Source organism: Amia ocellicauda, chromosome 7 (genome assembly GCF_036373705.1).
Source record: "Amia ocellicauda isolate fAmiCal2 chromosome 7, fAmiCal2.hap1, whole genome shotgun sequence".
In the NCBI taxonomy this organism is placed as follows: Eukaryota; Metazoa; Chordata; class Actinopteri; order Amiiformes; family Amiidae; genus Amia; species Amia ocellicauda.
This window is the reverse complement of record NC_089856.1, coordinates 37,391,741-37,411,082: the sequence shown is the minus strand read 5'-3', so window position 1 is coordinate 37,411,082 and position 19,342 is coordinate 37,391,741. Positions and strand designations below refer to the sequence as shown.

General features: G+C 40.2%; 1 protein-coding gene across 1 annotated transcript; it reads right to left on the bottom strand.

Moving 5' to 3' along the window:
* Positions 1 to 7,310: 7,310 nt before the first annotated feature.
* Positions 7,311 to 13,047, bottom strand: LOC136754121 (extracellular calcium-sensing receptor-like). Its single transcript, XM_066710452.1, has 6 exons — positions 12,875 to 13,047; positions 11,689 to 11,980; positions 10,622 to 11,437; positions 10,281 to 10,508; positions 8,862 to 8,985; positions 7,311 to 8,663 (listed from the first exon to the last, which is right to left on the bottom strand). Exons 1-6 carry the CDS (start codon positions 12,961 to 12,963, stop codon positions 7,750 to 7,752), a joined length of 2,463 nt encoding a protein of 820 aa, XP_066566549.1. The 5' UTR covers positions 12,964 to 13,047; the 3' UTR covers positions 7,311 to 7,749.
* Positions 13,048 to 19,342: the final 6,295 nt, after the last annotated feature.

The following is a 19,342-nucleotide window of genomic DNA, read 5'->3' as shown; positions in this document are numbered from 1 at the left end:
GAATAAGTCCTTAGCTAATTGACAGTTATACATCAAAATCAATACACATTACAAAGGGCAATTAATTTAGATTTAAAATAAAATATACTTAAGAGTGATTATTTCATTATTTTAAAAAGTGTAATTTATCAATAATATTTCGGTATAATGTTCCTTCATTACAATGTTGTAATTATGAAGAATTAAAAACTTAATATTTATTATAAATAACATTTAATACATTAAATATGTATAATACATATAATACCATTCTAACATATGTCACATATTTATTACAATTATACTTGATATTTCCCAAAACCATAGCAGCATTTAATGCTACTATTAAATTCATCAAATATTATAATGAATAGATAAGATCTCAAATCCAGTATGTATTTAAAACATCCCCTTCTCAGTAATTTCCAATGTAACCTTCAAACCTGCAATGTAACCTTGCTGATATTGATACTTTATCTCTACAAAGTTCAGACTAGCTGAAGAGCCATAATATAATGCTTTATAATGTCTTTGCACTGCACAATCCATTTCAACATCTGTCAGTTTTAAGTACTGTATTTTAGAGTTTCAAAAGAAAATAAGAAAATACAAATAATTATTAAAATATAAACAGCAACATTACTGACAGACTGCTTATTATGTTATAAAAAATATTTTAGGCACTGCTTTGGTTGTAAAGGGATATATTCCCCTCTCTATGTTGCTTTAAAATGATAACACTCCATCAATCATGATGTCTCCCTTGTTAGATAAGTGTGGAAGAGCTGCTTCTTATAATTCATATTATAATTATAAGGGAATCAAATTGAAGTTGCATTGAATACCAATTTGAAATGTCAGGTTTGACTTCTACTTGAAAAATTGCACTGCTGAAGTAGAAACTTTTTTTCTACGTTTCACTCCAAATTCTCTAACATGCTTTACAAATCCACTAGTTTTGGTTTCAAATTGAAATTATTTAATCTTATTTAATTAATCTTATATATTTTTTTAAAATACATTTTGAAGGGATCTATTATTTCATCAATAAGTGTAAACTAACCTTTTGCATTTCAGAGTCTCAGGTTTGGCTGTAAAGGGATGTATTTTATCCTCAGTTTTGCGGTGGAATGAAAAAACTCCACCAATCACGATGTCTCCCTCATTAGATATGTGTGGAGCAGCTGCTGTTCCCTGCAGCCTGCAAACAGGCAGTTCTGCTGATGTCAAAACAGCCACAGCCATCACCAGTGCTGCTGCTCGCAATAACATCCTAGAACTCATGAGGACAGCTCTGTGTGATCTGAGATCTGTGTGCCATCGCTTGTTGTCTTTATATGACACTGTCTCTGGGGTGATTAGATAATCATAGACCTAAGTTCTGACTAAATGTTTTGTAGAAAATCTCAAAGGTTTGATTTGTTAATTTGCCCTGAAGACTAAATTAATAATTACAATAGTGTTTTTTAAAACTTTATTGTTTTCTTTGAAACTTAGCATGAAGATCATGAACAGCAGCTCCAGAGTGGACCAGTCATTTGTGAATAAGAAGTGCTTTTTACAGTAAATATCTGTCTCTATTGTATGTGTTATTAGTAATATTTATAGCTAATTCCAATTCTGTCTGTCTGTTCAGTTCAGCTGCTTTCCTCACCGCAGCTACGCATGCACGTGAGTGACAGGGAAGAGCAGTGGAGCGACGCCCACGGGCTCCCTCCCCCTCTTCTGCATCGTTGCTATCCTTCTCCCCACTGCGCCATTGGCGTCGGAAGTCCAGCTCCACGGACAGACAGGCAAATGAGGCCATCCATGCTTTGAACAGCAGGATGGACCAGATCTGTGCTTTGTTGGCCATGCAGGCAGCGTATGCAGTGCAACAGGCCCCACCCCCTACACACCATGTCACTCCACCGCTGGCTTACACTGCGTTGCTGGAGTCAGAGGGGAGTCTGTCTGCCCCATCTCCAGATGGGAAGAGGACTGCCTGTCTCTCAGCCCCTGGAGATAGCGGCTGCAGCTGAACAGCTGGTGGCAGTGATGTGTCAGGGGGCAAGGGCAACTGGGGGGTCCATGGCCCGACCCCGCCTCCCCCACCACCTGAGCCACGGCCCTGAGGCATTCCAGCAGCCTCTGGCCCACCCTTACACCACCCAGCAACTCTCCAATTGGCAACTCCGCACCCAAGACTCTTGGGTGCTCCAAATTATATCAATTGGCTACTCCCTACAGTTTCAAACATGTCCATCCCCCTTCTGATGCGTGATGTGGACGTGAGTTAAGGACCCATTGCAGCGTGTGGCGCTTTGCATCGAAATCGCCACTTTCCTGGAGAAGTGCCCCTCTGGGCAGCACGAGGGATTCTATTCCCCATACTTCCTTGTGCAAAAGAAAAATGGCGGTTTCAACCCCATCTTGGATCTGAGGTGCCTGAACCGCCACCTCAAGGTGTTGCGCTTCAAGATGCTCAACCTGCGCACCATGTCCCAGGCCATCAAGCCCAGCGACTGGTTCATCATGGTGGATCTGAAGGATCCACATCCCCATTGCGCAGGTGCACAGGAAATTTCTACGCTTCGCCTTCGCTTTCGGGTTTGCTGTTGTCCCCTTCGGCCTGTTGCTAGCCCCACGCACTTACTCCAGGTGCATGGACATTGTGTTAGGCCCCTTCCATTTCCAGGCAGTCCGCGTCCTTATTTATGCAGACAACTGACTGGTTTATTTTCACTCAATGGAGCAGGTTCAGAGCAACACGAACCTGATTCTGACCTGATCCGAATTGGGCTTTTGGGTCAAGAGCCGCCTAACGCAAACTCAGCAGGCACAGTTCCTCGGACGATTTCGTTGCCATGCTCGCCACGCTGGCATCAGAGAATGTTGCCTCCATACACACGTGTCTCTCCCTCTTCCAACTGAGAGCTCATGTCGGGGTGTCGCTTTTTCAGAGGCTACTGGGCCTCCTAGCGGCTGCATCACAGACCCTCCCCTTTGGCCTCCTCTAATTGAGGCCACTGCAGTGGTGGTTCAGATCTCTCTAGATGCACCCTTGCCGTGAGCAAGCTGAGTCACAGTTACTCTGGCGGCGCTCTGGCGGTGCTCAGTTGGTGGCAGGGGCCCTAACAATTTGACCCTTTCAAAGCAGCGCCTCTCGCATTGGATTGTGGAAACTATTACCATTACCTATGAGTCCACCAGGACCCCGGTGCCTGAACACCTGGTGGTCCATTCGACTCAAGGCATTGCCACATCGTGGGCCCTTTTTCAAGGTGCCCCCTTGGCAGACATCTGTGTGGCTGCAGCTTGGGCTTCGCCACTTACATTTGTCTGGTTTTACAGATTGGATGTGACAGAACCGGTCCCTTCCATTGGGAACCTGGTATTGGCTTCAGCTGAGCCCCAGTAGCCCACGGGCTCTGGCTCCTGATTTCCCTTCCCAGTCTGCACCTGTTAGCGAATCCTGGATGGAACCATTTGAACCATGTCTTTCCCTTCCACCAGACTATGCCTTCCAGTCGAATACCCACGTGAGCTCCTCCTGGACTTGCTGGCAGCCTGTTGATATGTGCCCAGGGTCTGTCATGCGGCCTCCAGGTACGTTGCCTTAGGAGGCCACCCTGTATATGCAGTGCCTTGCGAAAGTATTCTCCCTCCTTGGTGTTTTTCCTATTTTGTTGCATTACAACCTGTAATTTAAATGGATTTTTATTTGGATTTCATGTAATGGACAAAATAGTCCAAATTGGTGAAGTGAAATGAAAAAAATAACTTGTTTTAAAAAATTATAAAAATACAAAAACGGAAAAGTGATGTGTGCATATGTATTCACCCCCTTTGCTATGAAGCCCCTAAATAAGATCTGATGCAACCAATTACCTTCAGATGTCAAATAATTAGTTAAATAAAGTCCACCTGTGTGCAACTTGAACTAGTCTGCCTGCCGCCGAACAGAAGTGGAAAAGGACCAAACTCCCAGCTGCCCTTGAACTCTACCGCTCTCTACTGTCTACATTCTCCTCCTCACTCACCTCAGCCACCTCTCCACAGAACTAGCGCCCTGTCTCCCTACTCCCCTTCCTCTCAAAGACTCTTGAGCGGGCAGTCCACCGTCAGCTCTCTCCCAATACCGGCATGCATTCAGTTCAAGACATTGACCCTCAACTATCGCTGTCTCGACCACACTGCACAAAGCTACCTTCAGTTCCTCGTCTCTCTATACATCCTCCTCTCCACTCTCCTTCCTCCAGAGCCCGTTCCTTCTCATCCCTAGCCCCTAAATGGTGGAATGACCTTCCCACCGAAGTCAAAACAGCAGAGTCCTTGACCTCCTTCAGGCGCTTACTCAAGACATATCTTTTCAGAGAATACTTGTAATATTAGTCCTTTTAATCCCCGTTAGATAGCACTTCATAGCATTTTCTCATGCTTCTTATGTTATTGATTGATTTTCTCCTTGCTCCCTTTCCCGTAACCCTTGACTGTGATTTTACATCTTGATGGCACTTAGCTTTACTTTCCAGGATGTATGTCCGCACGTACTATACTTAACTGTATAAATTGGAAGTTGTAAAATGTTTTATATCTTGAATTGCTTTGTTTAATGTAAATTTGAATTTGTAATGTTTGATACCTTGTACTTACCTGTATTCTTGCACTTTGTATTGCACTTATGTTGTAAGTCGCCCTGGATAAGGGCATCTGCCAAGAAATAAAAAAAAGTAATAATAATAATAATAATCTAAGTGTCACATGATCTGTCACATGATCTCAGTATATATATACACCTATTCTGAAAGGCCCCCGAGTCTGCAGCACCACTGAGCAAGGGGCACCACCAAGCAAGCAGCACCATGAAGACCAAGGAGCTCTCCAAACAGGTCAGGGACAAAGTTGTGGAGAAGTACAGATCAGGGTTGGGTTATAAAAAAAATATCCACAACTTTGAACATCCCACAGATCACCATTAAATCCATTATTAAAAAATAGAAAGAATATGGCCCCACAACAAACCTGCCAAGAGAGGGCCACCCACCAAAACTCACGGACCAGGCAAGGAGGGCATTAATCAGAGAGGTAACAAAGGTATCAAAGATAACCCTGAAGGAGCTGCAAAGCTCCACAGCGGAGATTGGAGTTATCTGTCCATAGGACCACTTTAAGCTGTACACTCCACATAGCTGGGCTTTACGGAAGAGTGGCCAGAAAAAAAGCCATTGCTTAAAGAAAAAAATAAGCAAACATGTTTGCTGTTCACCAAAAGGCATGTGGGAGACTCCCCAAACATATGGAAGAAGGTACTCTGTTCAGATGAGACAAAAATTTCACTTTTTAGTCATCAAGGAAAACACCATGTCTGGCGCAAACCCAACATCTCTCATCCCCCCAAGAACAGCATCCATCCACAGTGAAGCATGGTGGTGGCAGCATCATGCTGTGGGGATGTATTTCATCGGCAGGGACTGGGAAACAGGTCAGAATTGAAGGAATAATAGATGGCACTAAATACAGGGAAATTCTTGAGGGAAACCTGTTTCAGTCTTCCAGAGATTTGAGACTGGGACGGAGGTTCACCTTCCAGCAGGACAATAACCCTAAGCATACTGCTAAAGCAACACTCGAGTGGTTTAACACTAGAAGCACCAAGCCACATTGTACAGCATTGCAGGTGTCTTCTTACAACTGCAGTCAGATTGAGTGGATACAGTGATGACCCGCAAATAAACATGAATTGGAAACGGAGATTGAAGAGAGCTCATTTTGGACATGCCGTGTATATGAACATGACTGATTCAGGGGCTTCAGTGATACTGGCAATGTCAGATTATTCGTGGGTTTGTGCCAGTGCTGTGAAATACAGAGTGCAGTAGCGCAGACACATCGCATGCAAAATAATGATTCACGGACATTATCAGCGGAGGAGCATTTATTGCAATGCCATATTTTCGTGGAGTAAAAGAGTTGACCTAAAGAGGGCTGTCAAAATGCAGTGTGAGGTACGAGCTCATGCAGGGAAAGTGTGGACTGTCCTGAGCTGTCAGGTATGCAGGCTATATATAGTAAATTGGTTATTGAAATATAAAGCTACAGTGAATAAAAGCAGTGCATGTTGAAAACAAAGTTTACACAGTGTTGAAAATGTTTACTTTAGTGTAGAAAAAAGTGCATTGTTATATATAGCAACAATATTAATGTTTTATGATCATATTTCAATTTAAATACTACATTTGTGCTATGTAAATGTTGGATTTGAAGTTCATGAATAAAACTTCTGAGTTTTATACGATGGTTTGCCTTTGATTGTCATATTGCAGCAGTTAAAGAGCTGTCGGTTACAGTGACCGGCTATGGCGCTTGAAGGTAGTTTGAAATGCTGGCGCTTCTAGTGTTAAGGGGAAACATTTAAATGTCTTGGAATGGCCTAGTCAAAGCCCAGACCTCAATCCAATTGAGAATCTGTGGTATGAGTTAAAGAATGCTGTACATCAGCGGAACCCATCCAACTTGAAGGAGCTGGAGCAGTTTTGCCTTGAAGAATGGGCAAATATCCCAGTGGCTGGATGTGCCAAACTTATATAGACGTACCCCAAGAGACTTGCAGCTGTAATTGCTATACAAAGTATTGACTTCAGGGGGGTGAATAGTTATGGACCCTCAAGTTTTCTGTTTTTTTTGTCTTATTTCTTGTTTGTTTCACAATAAAAAATATTTTGCATCTTCAAAGTCGTAGGCATGTTGTGTAAATCAAATGATACAAACCCCCCAAAAAATAATTTTTAATTCCAGGTTGTAAGGCAACAAAATAGGAAAAATACCAAGGGGGGTGAATACTTTTGCAAGGCACTGTAGTTCAGGCTCCCTTGTCAGCTCGCTGCCTCCTCCCTTGTGACGGCTTTGTTATGCAGTAACCCCTCCACCTTGGTCAGTGCTTCCGACTAGAAAAATAATGATAGTTTGCGAATGCAACCCCAGTTATATGAAAAAGGAAGCACTGCCCAAGGGTTGCAAGGTCGCGCGGGAGTCCTAGCTCCCAGCAAAAGCGGATGAACCTGCGCAGATGTCACCTTTTATTCAAACAGGAAGTGGAAGGGACCTGTTTGAGTGATGTGCGCAGGGGCCAATGGCAGCTTTGATAGAGTGATGTTTTGATTCCTATAGAAGTGGGCAGAAACCCCTCCCCCTTGGGCAGTGCTTCCTTTATCGGATAACCAGGGTTGCATTCCCAACCTATCGTTATCAGCCTATTCATGAATACGTTCATTATTAATTCACATTAAAACCAGACTTCCTCAATGATAAGAGAATCATTTTAATAAAAATCATGCTTGAAAATCATGTAATATTGTACAACGATATGTTTTAATGTCAACACAGGAAGACACATTTGGTTTTCATTCTGCATTCATTTACTGCACAACACCTCTAGCAACACAGCTGCACTGGTGTTCTAAATGTAAAGACTTACATTCTGATTCTTGTTAATGTTGAAAGTTACCTTGGATGAAGGTGTCAGCCAAATGGATAATAAATAATATGACTTTGAGAAGACGGTATGATGAGGAGAGTTGCAGCTTTGAGAATATCACATAACATGTTGACAAAAAACAACATTTGACATGTTCAACCATTAGAGGAAACAATACATCACTAGACAAACTGGGGAGATTGTCAAATTGTAGTGTACTGCTTATTATACAAAATGTAGTTTGATGTTTTGGAGGGTGCATCCACTATACAAACAAGAGACAAAGAAATGTGGAGTGAGATATGTGGTTTTTTTTATAGTGATCTTGAGGGCATTTTACCCATCAGGTGTTTCCTTGTGTTTAATTCAGGCTTTGCTAAAATGACATAACATTTGGGTGCAAATATACAGAAAAGCAAACCAAAACCTGAAGCCAAAATAGCAAATATTTCCACAGCTACAGTATATTTTCCAGGAGAGCTGACATAAGCTGGGATAAAGGTGATCCAGACAGCACAGAATATGAGCATGCTGAATGTGATGAATTTGGCTTCATTGAAGTTATCAGGAAGATTGCGAGCCAGGAAAGCCAGCACAATGCACATGGCAGAGAGGAATCCAATATACCCTAACACAGCCCAGAATGCACCTGCAGATCCCAGGTCACACTCCAGAATGATTCTGTCTGCATAGTATTTCATGTTCCTGTTGGGAAAGGGAGGTAATAATGTTAACCAAAGCACACAAATCAGGAGCTGTGTGAGTGTGAAAGCAAGAACACTTAACCTCTGCTGTGTGGGCCCAAACCATTTCATAATATTATTGCCTGGCAGTGTAGCCCTGAAGGCCATTAACACCACTATTGTTTTCCCCAGAACACAAGAGATGCACAGGACAAATGTGATGCCAAATGCTGTGTGGCGCAACATACAGGACCACTCAGAGGGCTGGCCAATGAAAGTAAGTGAGCAAAGGAAACACAGAGTTAATGAGAAGAGCAGGAGGAAACTGAGCTCAGAGTTATTGGCTTTAACAACCGGTGTATCTTTGAATTTATAGAAAATCAAAGCTATCATGATGGTTAAACAAGCTCCAGCTAAAGAGACAATACTGAGCAGTATTCCCATGATTTCTCCATAGTTCAGAAATTCAGTTATTTTTAAAACACATTTATCTCTTTTCTCATTTGACCAATATTCCTCTGGACACTGGATACAGTCATTAGAATCTGCAAGAATCACAAAACAAAAAAAGATTAGAGCCTGTTGACAGTCAAATTATATTCATACTTTAGGTTTTATGGATAACACAATATAATGATTTATTTACGCATGACATCAATTATTATTTTCTTATTCAGTGTCATTAATAAATAAAAGACACACTAGGAGCAGGTTATTCTGTTCTGAATACACTTTCCAGTTACCTGTAGTGTTGCTGATCTCTCCTGCTGCACACTGTATGCAGTCATAGCAACAGACTGGCTTTCCTTTCTGAACTGCCTTTCGAGTGCCTGGGAGACAGCTCTCACTGCACACGGATCTCGGAATCTGCACAGTGAAGGAAAAACAGGTTTACATGGAATCACCAAGGAATTCATGAACATTAGCATGTGTAAATCATACAATCTTATTTTGGCAAAAATATACACAAATTCATATACCCTGCTAATTGAGAAATTTAGGCTTGTGGTAAAGGAGTTAAAGAGACAGTTTGAAGTTCTGTGTTTTAAGATACAGGCCTGTGCTTACCAAAGCACAACAGATTACATGCCCATGTCCAAGACCCCTCCCCCCGCCACACTGACAAAATCAACAAAGCAGGATTGCCATGCCCCGCCCCTAGCACCAAATTCCAATTCAAGGTACTGTTTATATTTCATAAACCAGGGCAACAAACCCAAATACAAACTACATGCTGGTAACAGAAGCCTTACACAGCTTCTTCATCAGTTTGAGAAGCCATGTTTTGTCTTACAAGAAAGACCATTAGATAAAACAACCATTGGACCATTTACACTTCACATACAATTAACATTTGGTAAGAGAATTCATCCTAATTTATCCTCCACTGACATGGGCATCAGTCCACCTCCCTTGGAATTCCAAGAACTCTCTAAGTTAACATTACTGTAAAAGAAAACCTGGCTTGATTGGTATCAAATGTAAGGTCATGCTTTGAGTGACCTGAAAATTTAATATATAGATCTAAAACGTGAAAATATAGAGAGTTAGAAACTCTAGTAAAAACTCAAGTATTAGAGAGATCTCTCTCTCACTCTCTCTTTTAATTTTATCCACCCAGCTTTTCTCTATCCAATCTTTGCCATTACATGTTGTCCATTTACATTTTTAATAAACATATATCTTTTATAAAATGAAACAGCCTCAAGGTGAATTCATGCAGATCAACCTCACCACTAATCTGAATTTGTATTAGTAAGGTATTGTGGTAGCTTGTGTATCAACGTGGTCTCGTTTTCAGAGGACTTGATTCAGCATTTTGTAGTCACAGAAGGAAGGTCGAACGATCGGGCAAAACAGGTTAACAAGGAAGATCCGGAGACGTAATACGAAGAGAAGGCTTGGGTCGATATACAGGTTAACAGATTATTTCAAGGAATGACTTCTCAGAAATGCTGTGGCAAGGCAAGGTAAGACTTTGCATCTTGTGAGGGGAGCAAAGGAGTATATATATATATATATATATATATATATATATATATATATATATATATAAGGTTTGATGAGTGGATGAAACAGGAGAAAGGTGGAGAGTAAACGGAAAATTAATCTGTAAATGCTCATTCCTTATGGATTGCACTGATGCTTAAATAAACTCTCACCTCATGCTGACCGCCGGCCCAGACAATGTTGATGTGATTCATGACAAACTGACTTCCTGTTGGCAGTGAAGCATCATAATAACCGATAATGGTAAACTGTATGCTGCTTTCATTATCTTGTTGCCAGTTCACTAATTCATATCTCGCCACTGGGTCTCCATTTTGGTCAAAGGAGACCTTCTCTCCAGTATTGGATGTGAAGTTGACAGTTTTCACATATTCAAGCACCTGTGCAAAAATGAAATGTTTATTTCACAAGAAACAAATCTTTCGTTCACATTAAAATGAGATATACATTGAATTATAAATGATTCTCTGAGGACAACAGATTATTGCTTTACCTGCCATGGTTCAATTGAAATTGTTTCTGCACAACTATGGTTTTCAAAAGGACCTTGCCCTTTTTTGCATGTAATCATATTGTGCAGAGAATATGCAACAGCATAGACTGATTTGTAAACATTGTTGTATATTCTCATCTCAGATTTGTCTACATATCTGTTTTTTAACTCCCTTAAGCGCTCAGATCCAGTGCAGGGCTTTAAACCATTTGTGTTATCTTGATTTGACAGAGAACAATTCAGCGCTGTTTCCCAGTATTCATTTATGAGAGCATTTCCCTGCACTTGAGGTGGCTGGAGATTAATTAAAAACTCAGTTAATCCATATAGTTGTGCATTAATGATAGCAAATCCCATAGATCCAGTTAGGACTTTATGCCCTTCTGCTGTTGCAAAGTTTCTGGCAGTTATCCAAGCTTCACTGCCAATCCACTGCAGACCAGTAACATTGTGAAGGAATAACTCTGTTAACAGAACAGTCATCTCTCCTATGGCCAGAAATGCTAGAACAACCTTAGCAGTGCTCCTTTTTATGACATCTACAGTTTTAAGAAGGTTTTCTTTAGGATATGTTTCATAAATGGCTTCTGAATATTCAATACAAATGCCCAGTTGTTGGGCAGCTTCCACAAAGGTAGCTATCCCATTGTTTCCATAATCAGTGTCACTCCTGACAACCCCAACCCAGGTCCATCCAAAGTGCTTGACAAGCTGTGCCAGGGCTCTGCTTTGGTAATAGTCACTGGGGATAGTTCTGAAGAATGAGGGGAATCTCATTCTGTTACTCAGACACGCACAGGTGGCAACATGACTTATCTGTTAAGGACAGAGAATAACAAATTACTTGAAAAGTAATTGTTGTTTTTTCACAATTGTGTTATTTGTGGATTAGTTTAAATATTCTGAATTAAAATTATTAGGAAAGATTAAAGTGTGTTTGACTTGTGTTATATATATATATTATATAAATTACAGTAAATACGCTATATATATATATATATATATATATATATATATATATATATATAGCGCATTTACTGTAATTTTCCATAATATGCTATTCTTACCACAGGAATGCGAAAAGAGCCAACAGCTGATGAAATGGCAATTGCGCTTAATGATCCGGATCCTCCAATCACTGCCTGAACTGCAGCTGGTTTGGAGCAGGCTGTGTCAGAGAGAGTTTCCTCATATCCATTCATTAATGCCATGGCTGTTCTTACAGCCACAGGTATTGAGCCACAATCGTCATAGATTTTATAACCCAGAGAAATGCCAGGAAGAATATCAGTGCTGTTATTTATTTCTTCAATGGCAAATATCATTGTATGTGCTGACATAAACTCTCCAAAGTTTAACCTAGGAAAAATATTTGACAAAAATATATGACAGTTACAATTTGTTGCAATATCAATGTATCTCCAGTAGCAGGACTTCCACAACATGAATGTGAATACCACAAATGTATGCATACAAACCAGACACCCATGGAATGCTTCAAATGATAAAAATGTAATTACCCATATATATTTTTTTAATGTAATTACTAATTGGTTAATGGTCAGTTTTGTTATTTGTTGAATAAGTCCTTAGCTAATTGACAGTTATACATCAACATCAATACACATTACAATGGCAAATTAACTCAGAAATAAAGTAAAATATACTTAATAGTGATATTTTATTATTTTACACTGTCATAAATTGTCATTTATCAATAATATGTTGGTATAATGTTTCTTCTTTACAATGTTAATTAATACCTGTGAAGATTTATTATAAATAACATCTATCAATAACATAAAATATAATGTATAATCCATATAATACCATTCTAACATATTTGTTACAAATTATACTTCATATTTCCCAAAACCATAGCAGCCTGTAATGCTACTATTAAATTAAATTAATATTATCATGAATAGATAAGATCTCAAATCCAGTCAATCTAATTAAAACATCCCCTTCTCAGTAATTTCCAATGTAACCTTCAAACCTGCAATGTAACCTTGCTCTTATTGATACTTTATCTCTAAGTTCAGACTAGCTGAAGAGCCATAATGTAATGCTTTATAATGTCTGGGCACTGCACAATCCATTTCAACATCTCAGTCAGTTTTAAATACTGTATTTTAGAGTTTCAAAAGAAAATAAGAAAATACAAATAATTATTAAAATATAAACAGCAACATTACTGACAGACTGCTTAGTATGTTGTAAAAAATATTTTATTTGTAAATATTAACTAACCTTGTGCATTTCTGAGGCTCTGGTTTGGTTGTAAAGGGATATATTCCCCTTTCAATGTTGCTGTAAAATGAGAACACTCCACCAATCATAATGTCTCCCTCGTTAGATAAGTGTGGAAGAGCTGCTCTTCCCTGCAGCCTGCAAACTGGCAGTTCTGCTGATGTCAAAACAGCCATAACCACCAGTGATGCTGCTTGAAATAACATCCTTGAACAAGGACAGCTCTGTGTGATCTGAGACAAAGTGCCATCGCTTGTTGTCTTTATATGACACAGGGGGTCTCTGGGGTGATAGATAATCATGGACTGAAGTTCAGACTAAATGTTTTGTAGAAAATCTCAGAGGTTTGATTTGTAAATTTGCCCTGAAGACTAAATTCATAATTGCAATAGTGTTTTTTAACACTTTTTTTTTTTTTAACTAAACATGACGATCATGAACAGCAGCTCCAGAGTGGACCAGTCACCCTGCACATTTTTGAGTAAGAAGTGCTTTTAACAACAAATAACTACCAACCACTCACATCTACTGATGCATTTGGACTAGATTAGCTATTAATGACAAAGCAATCATTAAGCAATTATTAATTAATTAATATGAATCCAAAAATTCAGTTGAAAGTCAGTTATTCTTAGTTTAGATCTTCCTCTTTGGCCCACTGTTGATCGATTTCATGTAATCAGGCCTAGTTTCTGTTTTGCTCACTGGAGGCTGCAGGTTAAATTTCAAGTAGAGATATAAAAGGCTACAATTATGTTGCACTTGCTGTTGTATGTTATGTATTACATTTAATTTAATTATGTTAAATGATTTTGATTTCACAGTGTGATGTGCTCTATTTCTCTTTTGTGAGCATTTCAGCTGTAGATGTACATTGAGTAATTGTTCTATCTATGGTAACTCTTTCCCTGGAAAATGCTTTGCTGAATTCCACTAACTTCTGAGAGATGTTGAATAGAAATGCTGTTTTCAAATATCAGACTCTAGCAATGTTAATTATTGTGCTGAGAGTACCAGGTGGGAATTTATTACAGTGGGGGAAAAAAGTATTTGATCCCCCGCTGATTTTGTACGTTTGCCCACTGACAAAGAAATGGTCAGTCTTTAATTTTAATGGTATGTGTATTTTAGCCGTGAGAGACACAAAATCAACAAAATCCAGAAAAACGCATTTCAAAAAAGTTATAAATTGATTTGCATGTTAATGAGGGAAATAAGTATTTGACCCCTTTGACTTAGTACTTCATGGCAAAACCCTTGTTGGCAATCACAGAGGTCAGACGTTTCTTTAGTTGGCCACCAGGTTTGGACACATCTCAGGAGGGATTTTGTCCCACTCCTCTTTGCAGATCCTCTCCAAGTCATTAAGGTTTCGAGGCTGACGTTTGGCAACTCGAACCTTCAGCTCCCTTCACAGATTTTCTATGGGATTAAGGTCTGGAGACTGGCTAGGCCACTCCAGGACCTTAATGTGCTTCTTCTTGAGCCTCTCCTTTGTTGCCTTGGCTGTGTGTTTTGGGTCATTGTCATGCTGGAATACCCATCCACGACCCATTTTCAATGCCCTGGCTGAGGGAAGGAGGTTCTCAACCAAGATTTGACGGTACATGGCCCCATCCATCGTCCCTTTGATGCGGTGCAGTTGTCCTGTCCCCTTAGCAGAAAAACACTCCCAAAGCATAATGTTTCCACCTCCATGTTTGACGGTGGGGATGGTGTTCTTGGGGTCATTCCTCCTCCTCCAAAGACGGCGAGTTGAGTTGATGCCAAAGAGCTCGATTTTGGTCTCATCTGACCACAACACTTTCACCCAGTTCTCCTCTGAATCATTCAGATGTTCATTGGCAAACTTCAGACGGGCCTGTACATGTGCTTTCTTGAGCAGGGGGACCTTGCGGGCACTGCAGGATTTCAGTCCTTCACGGCGTAGTGTGTTACCAATTTTTTCTTTGTGACTATGGTCCCAGCTGCCTTGAGATCATTAACAAGATCCTCCCGTGTAGTTCTGGGCTGATTCCTCACCGTTCTCATGATGATTGAAACTCCACGAGGTGAGATCTTACATGGAGCCCCAGACCGAGGGAGACTGACAGTTATGTTGTGGTTCTTCCATTTGCGAATAATCGCACCAACTGTTGTCACCTTCTCACCAAGCTGCTTGGCGATGGTCTTGTAGCCCATTCCAGCCTTGTGTAGGTCTACAATCTTGTCCCTGACATTCTTGGACAGCTCTTTGGTCTTGGCCATGGTGGAGAGTTTGGAATCTGATTGATTGATTGCTTCTGTGGACAGGTGTCTTTTATACAGGTATCGAGCTGAGATTAGGAGCACTCCCTTTAAGAGAGTGCTCCTAATCTCAGTTCGTTACCTGTATAAAAGACACCTGGGAGCCAGAAATCTTGCTGATTGATAGGGGATCAAATACTTATTTCCCTCATTATCATGCAAATCAATTTATAACTTTTTTGAAATGTGTTTTTCTGGATTTTGTTGTTGTTATTCTGTCTCTCACTGTTAAAATACACATCTTCCATTAAAATTATAGACTGATCATTTCTTTGTCAGTGGGAAAACGTACAAAATCAGCAGGGGATCAAATACTTTTTTCCCTCACTGTATTATCTGACTGCTTGCTGTGTTAGTTTTTTGTCCACAGGGCTTTTTCCTCCACAGGGGGAGCATCAGCAGCAGCAGTAAAGGCATGGCCACCCAGCCTAAGCCTTGGTCTGTCGTAAGAGACCTCGCCCACATTAGGGGCTCCTCCACCAGCTTGCGCCCACACTGATGACAGATGCCTCCAAACAAGGTTGGGAAGCTGTCTGCAACGGACTTGGAGTCCGAGGCAGATGGACAGAGTACACGCAGTCCCTCCACTTCAACGTCCTGGAGTTATAAGCAGTGCTCCTCGGACTGTAACATTTTCTGCCAGTCCTACGGAACAGACATGCTGGTTCAGACAACACAGCGGTGGTTGCCTCAACAGGCAAGGAGGTCTCTGGTCGTGCAGACTGTATTGTCTAGCATGCCACCTGTTTCTGTGGGCACAACCCTGGCTCCGCTCCATCAGAGCAGTTCACATCCCTGGCCTTTCCAACACGGTGGCAGACCTCCTCTCTCGGGGAGGCCCCCCGGTTTCAGAATGGTTTCAGAATGACCTCCACCCACTTCCACAACAACTGTGGAGCCAATACAGCAGAGAGGAAGTGGATCTCTTCACCTCAGCAGAGTCCAAATACTGCCCATCATGGTTCTCTTTCCAAGACCGCTCAGGAACCCTAGGGGTCAACGCACTGTCTTCTGTGTCCTCAGCAGAGAGTACTTGAGCTGGCTCAATGAATGTTCCTGCTGCCCACGTTGTATATACTGATGTATCCAGCTGTGGCTACTCAGATTGACTAACCAGCTGTGTGTTATTTCAGTGGGTCTGTTGCCCCGCACCTGTGGAATCAGGGATCCACTCCACATTAATGTGCATAGGACGCACAAGTTGCTCTGGTTGCCCTGTACCTTATATGGTGCAATTAGCTCTATGGCCTCGTTCCTAGCTGCACTAGTAGAGCAGTCGGCCTTGCTATTGTAAGCGGAGGGTGTAAGAGTTGACCTCTGTAGCCCTGCTTTGTATATGCTGGTTGTAGACAGTTCTCAGTGAGAGTATGACTGTGGTGTTTGCTCCTGGACAGTCCAGGCATGGCCCCAAGGGGCCCCTGTTGGCTCCTGTCTGGAGTTGTGTTGCCGAGGCCCCCTAGCAGTACACCTCGGAGCAGGCTCTCTTATCAGCTCACTACCTACTCCCTTGTGACTGCAACCCTGGTTATCTGAAAAAGGAAACATTGTCCAAGATTTGCATGGTCGCGCGTGAGCCCTAGCTCCCGGCAATAGAGTAAGATCCTGTGCATCACCTTTTATACAATCAGAAGTAGGAAGGGACCTGTTTGAGAAATGGGCACTGGGGCCAATGGCAGCTTTGATCGAGTGAGGTTTTTGATCAGGTTCCTATGGAAGTGCACAGAAACCCCTCCCCCTTGTGCAGTGCTTGCTTTTTTAGATAACCTTGGTTGCATTCGCAACCTATCAATTTTGAATCTCAGAGGAGCAACAAACTTCAAACCCATACATTTTTAAGTTGACACTACACATTTTTCAAAGCTATAGGGGAGAAACAATTACTATCACTTCTGTTTTATCACAGTTAAATTTTTAAAATATGTTAAAATTTGTATGCAAAACATCATATAAGCAATCCTGAAGTATATAAAGATTTAGTCTGCAGATACATTTGCATATCATCAACATCAAAATGAAAGTTTAGTCCATGACTACAAAACTGAAGTGCAATGCCAGAGATACTTAAGTGAGGATGGCCAAGCAAAACCTCATGATCAACTGTCATCTGTTACCATTATCTGAAATCTCCTGACTTTGATTGTCCAAAAGTTGGTTGCCTGGGAGTTAAGGTCACATAAATGTTTTGGTAACACTTCAAAATACGGTTACATGAATGTACATTTATAAATGTTTTATAAGCTATTAATAAACCATGAATAACTGCTTATAAAAGCATTATGAATGCATTTATTAACTATTTCCAATGAGAAAATGGGTGAATGTGTGTCTTTTCGTTCACATAAAGTCAGAAAACAACAATATATGAATCCAATGAACATGTATTTATACTAAAGTAATACAAAAATGACTACAAAAGATTTAGAAGTGAATAGTTTTTCGAGATTTACGATTATACTGTAAAATTTGTTAGATGGTGTAATAAACCTATTTAGACATTCCTTTATAAATGCATTGATAATGCTTTTATAAGCAGTTATTCATGGTTTATTAATAGCTTATAAAACATTTATAAATGTATATTCATGTAACCGTATTTTGAAGTGTTACCAATGTTTTTTTAAACAGTTATTTACATAAAAGTTAAACAAAACTAGTACATTAAATACTGAAGCTTTAAAACCAGATTTCTACATTCTAATTTATTTTATCATCTACCAAATATTGACCAAATATTGACTGAAGTGGGTGATTACTTGTTTTGTATTTGTAATTAATTTAGAACATTTGCAGATTATATTTTTCACTGTGCCATTATGGACATTTTCTGTGTTGATCGGTGGCAAAAACTCCTGATTAAATCATTTTTGATTTCATGTTGTAACACAATGAAATGTGGAAAAGTTCAAGGGGGGTGAATACTTTTGAGAGACACTGTATCTGTGATGTCCTTGTGTGTGTACATGAACATTAATAATAGGAAAAAACAACAACCCATGCATAGAAGAACATTAAATAAAATATAAAAATAACCACCACATAAAACAAATAGAAATTTTCTAAGCTGTCATTTTCTAAAATGTCTTTTCTGTGAATTACAGGATACTACAATTTGGGCTGAGCCTGTTTGAACCAGAATGAATAAGGAAATATTCACTTCAAATAAATAAGACAATGTATGTATCACATGATACTGGGAGACAGTGCTGTCTAAAGATGTAAATGTGGTATTATTCTTGTGGTCATACAAGTCCATGATATAATAATACGGCTGAGCATGAATACATTTTAAGAGCTGTGTGCGTGACTGCATTACACCAACTTTACTACAGGGTGAAACAGGTAAGTTACAGCTGCATATGTATAGTCACACACACCAATTGTATCCTTACTTGCTGTTCCTGGGAGCTGAAAAACGTGAATCAAAAATATCTTGCCTAATTTCCTGGGACAATTGCTGTTGTTGACCTTGTTTGAACACAAACATAATTATGCATATCAGTGAAAGATCTGGCAGAGATGCAATTAAACAATGCTATCACTCAGTGGCATCAAATGATTTCCATATTTTTTTAAAACCAATCCTATGTAGAAACAATTCAGTAAATAGGATTTCTCTTAGATTATCACTTTCCACTTCAGCTACAGTATGCATTTTAGGGACAGGGACATAACTCACTAACACTTTGACTTTTACAAAATGTTCTTAAAAATTCCCTTTGTTTAGGCATTTTCATTTATCTTGCTTATTTGGTGGCAGTTTGAAGCATATATATTGTACCTTAACGCTAAGTCTCGTATGTTCTGGCTACTTTTCTAAGCATACTACTACTCTGGTTTTGCTTCGATTTGGTTCCTGATCCTCGGCTGTTATTTCAACTTGTGCCTTTTGGATTATTCTCTAACAGTCTGTTTACCCGATCGCCTGACCCTTCTGCCTGTCCTCGACTATGTCTTGCCTAACCTACATTGCCCAGTTTGCCGGTTCTTTGACCCAAGCTTCATTCTGCCTCTCCATCTCCCGCAACTGAGTCCTTCTCCTACATTGGTTTTGCTAGTCCCATCCTGACATATAGCATATTAGTGGGTTTTTGTTTTTCTCTCAAAGAGTGAAAAGCATGGGGGGTTATATTCTGTGAAAAAAGTCTGAATTTCTGAGATTAAATTCAAAATAAACTTTTGAGA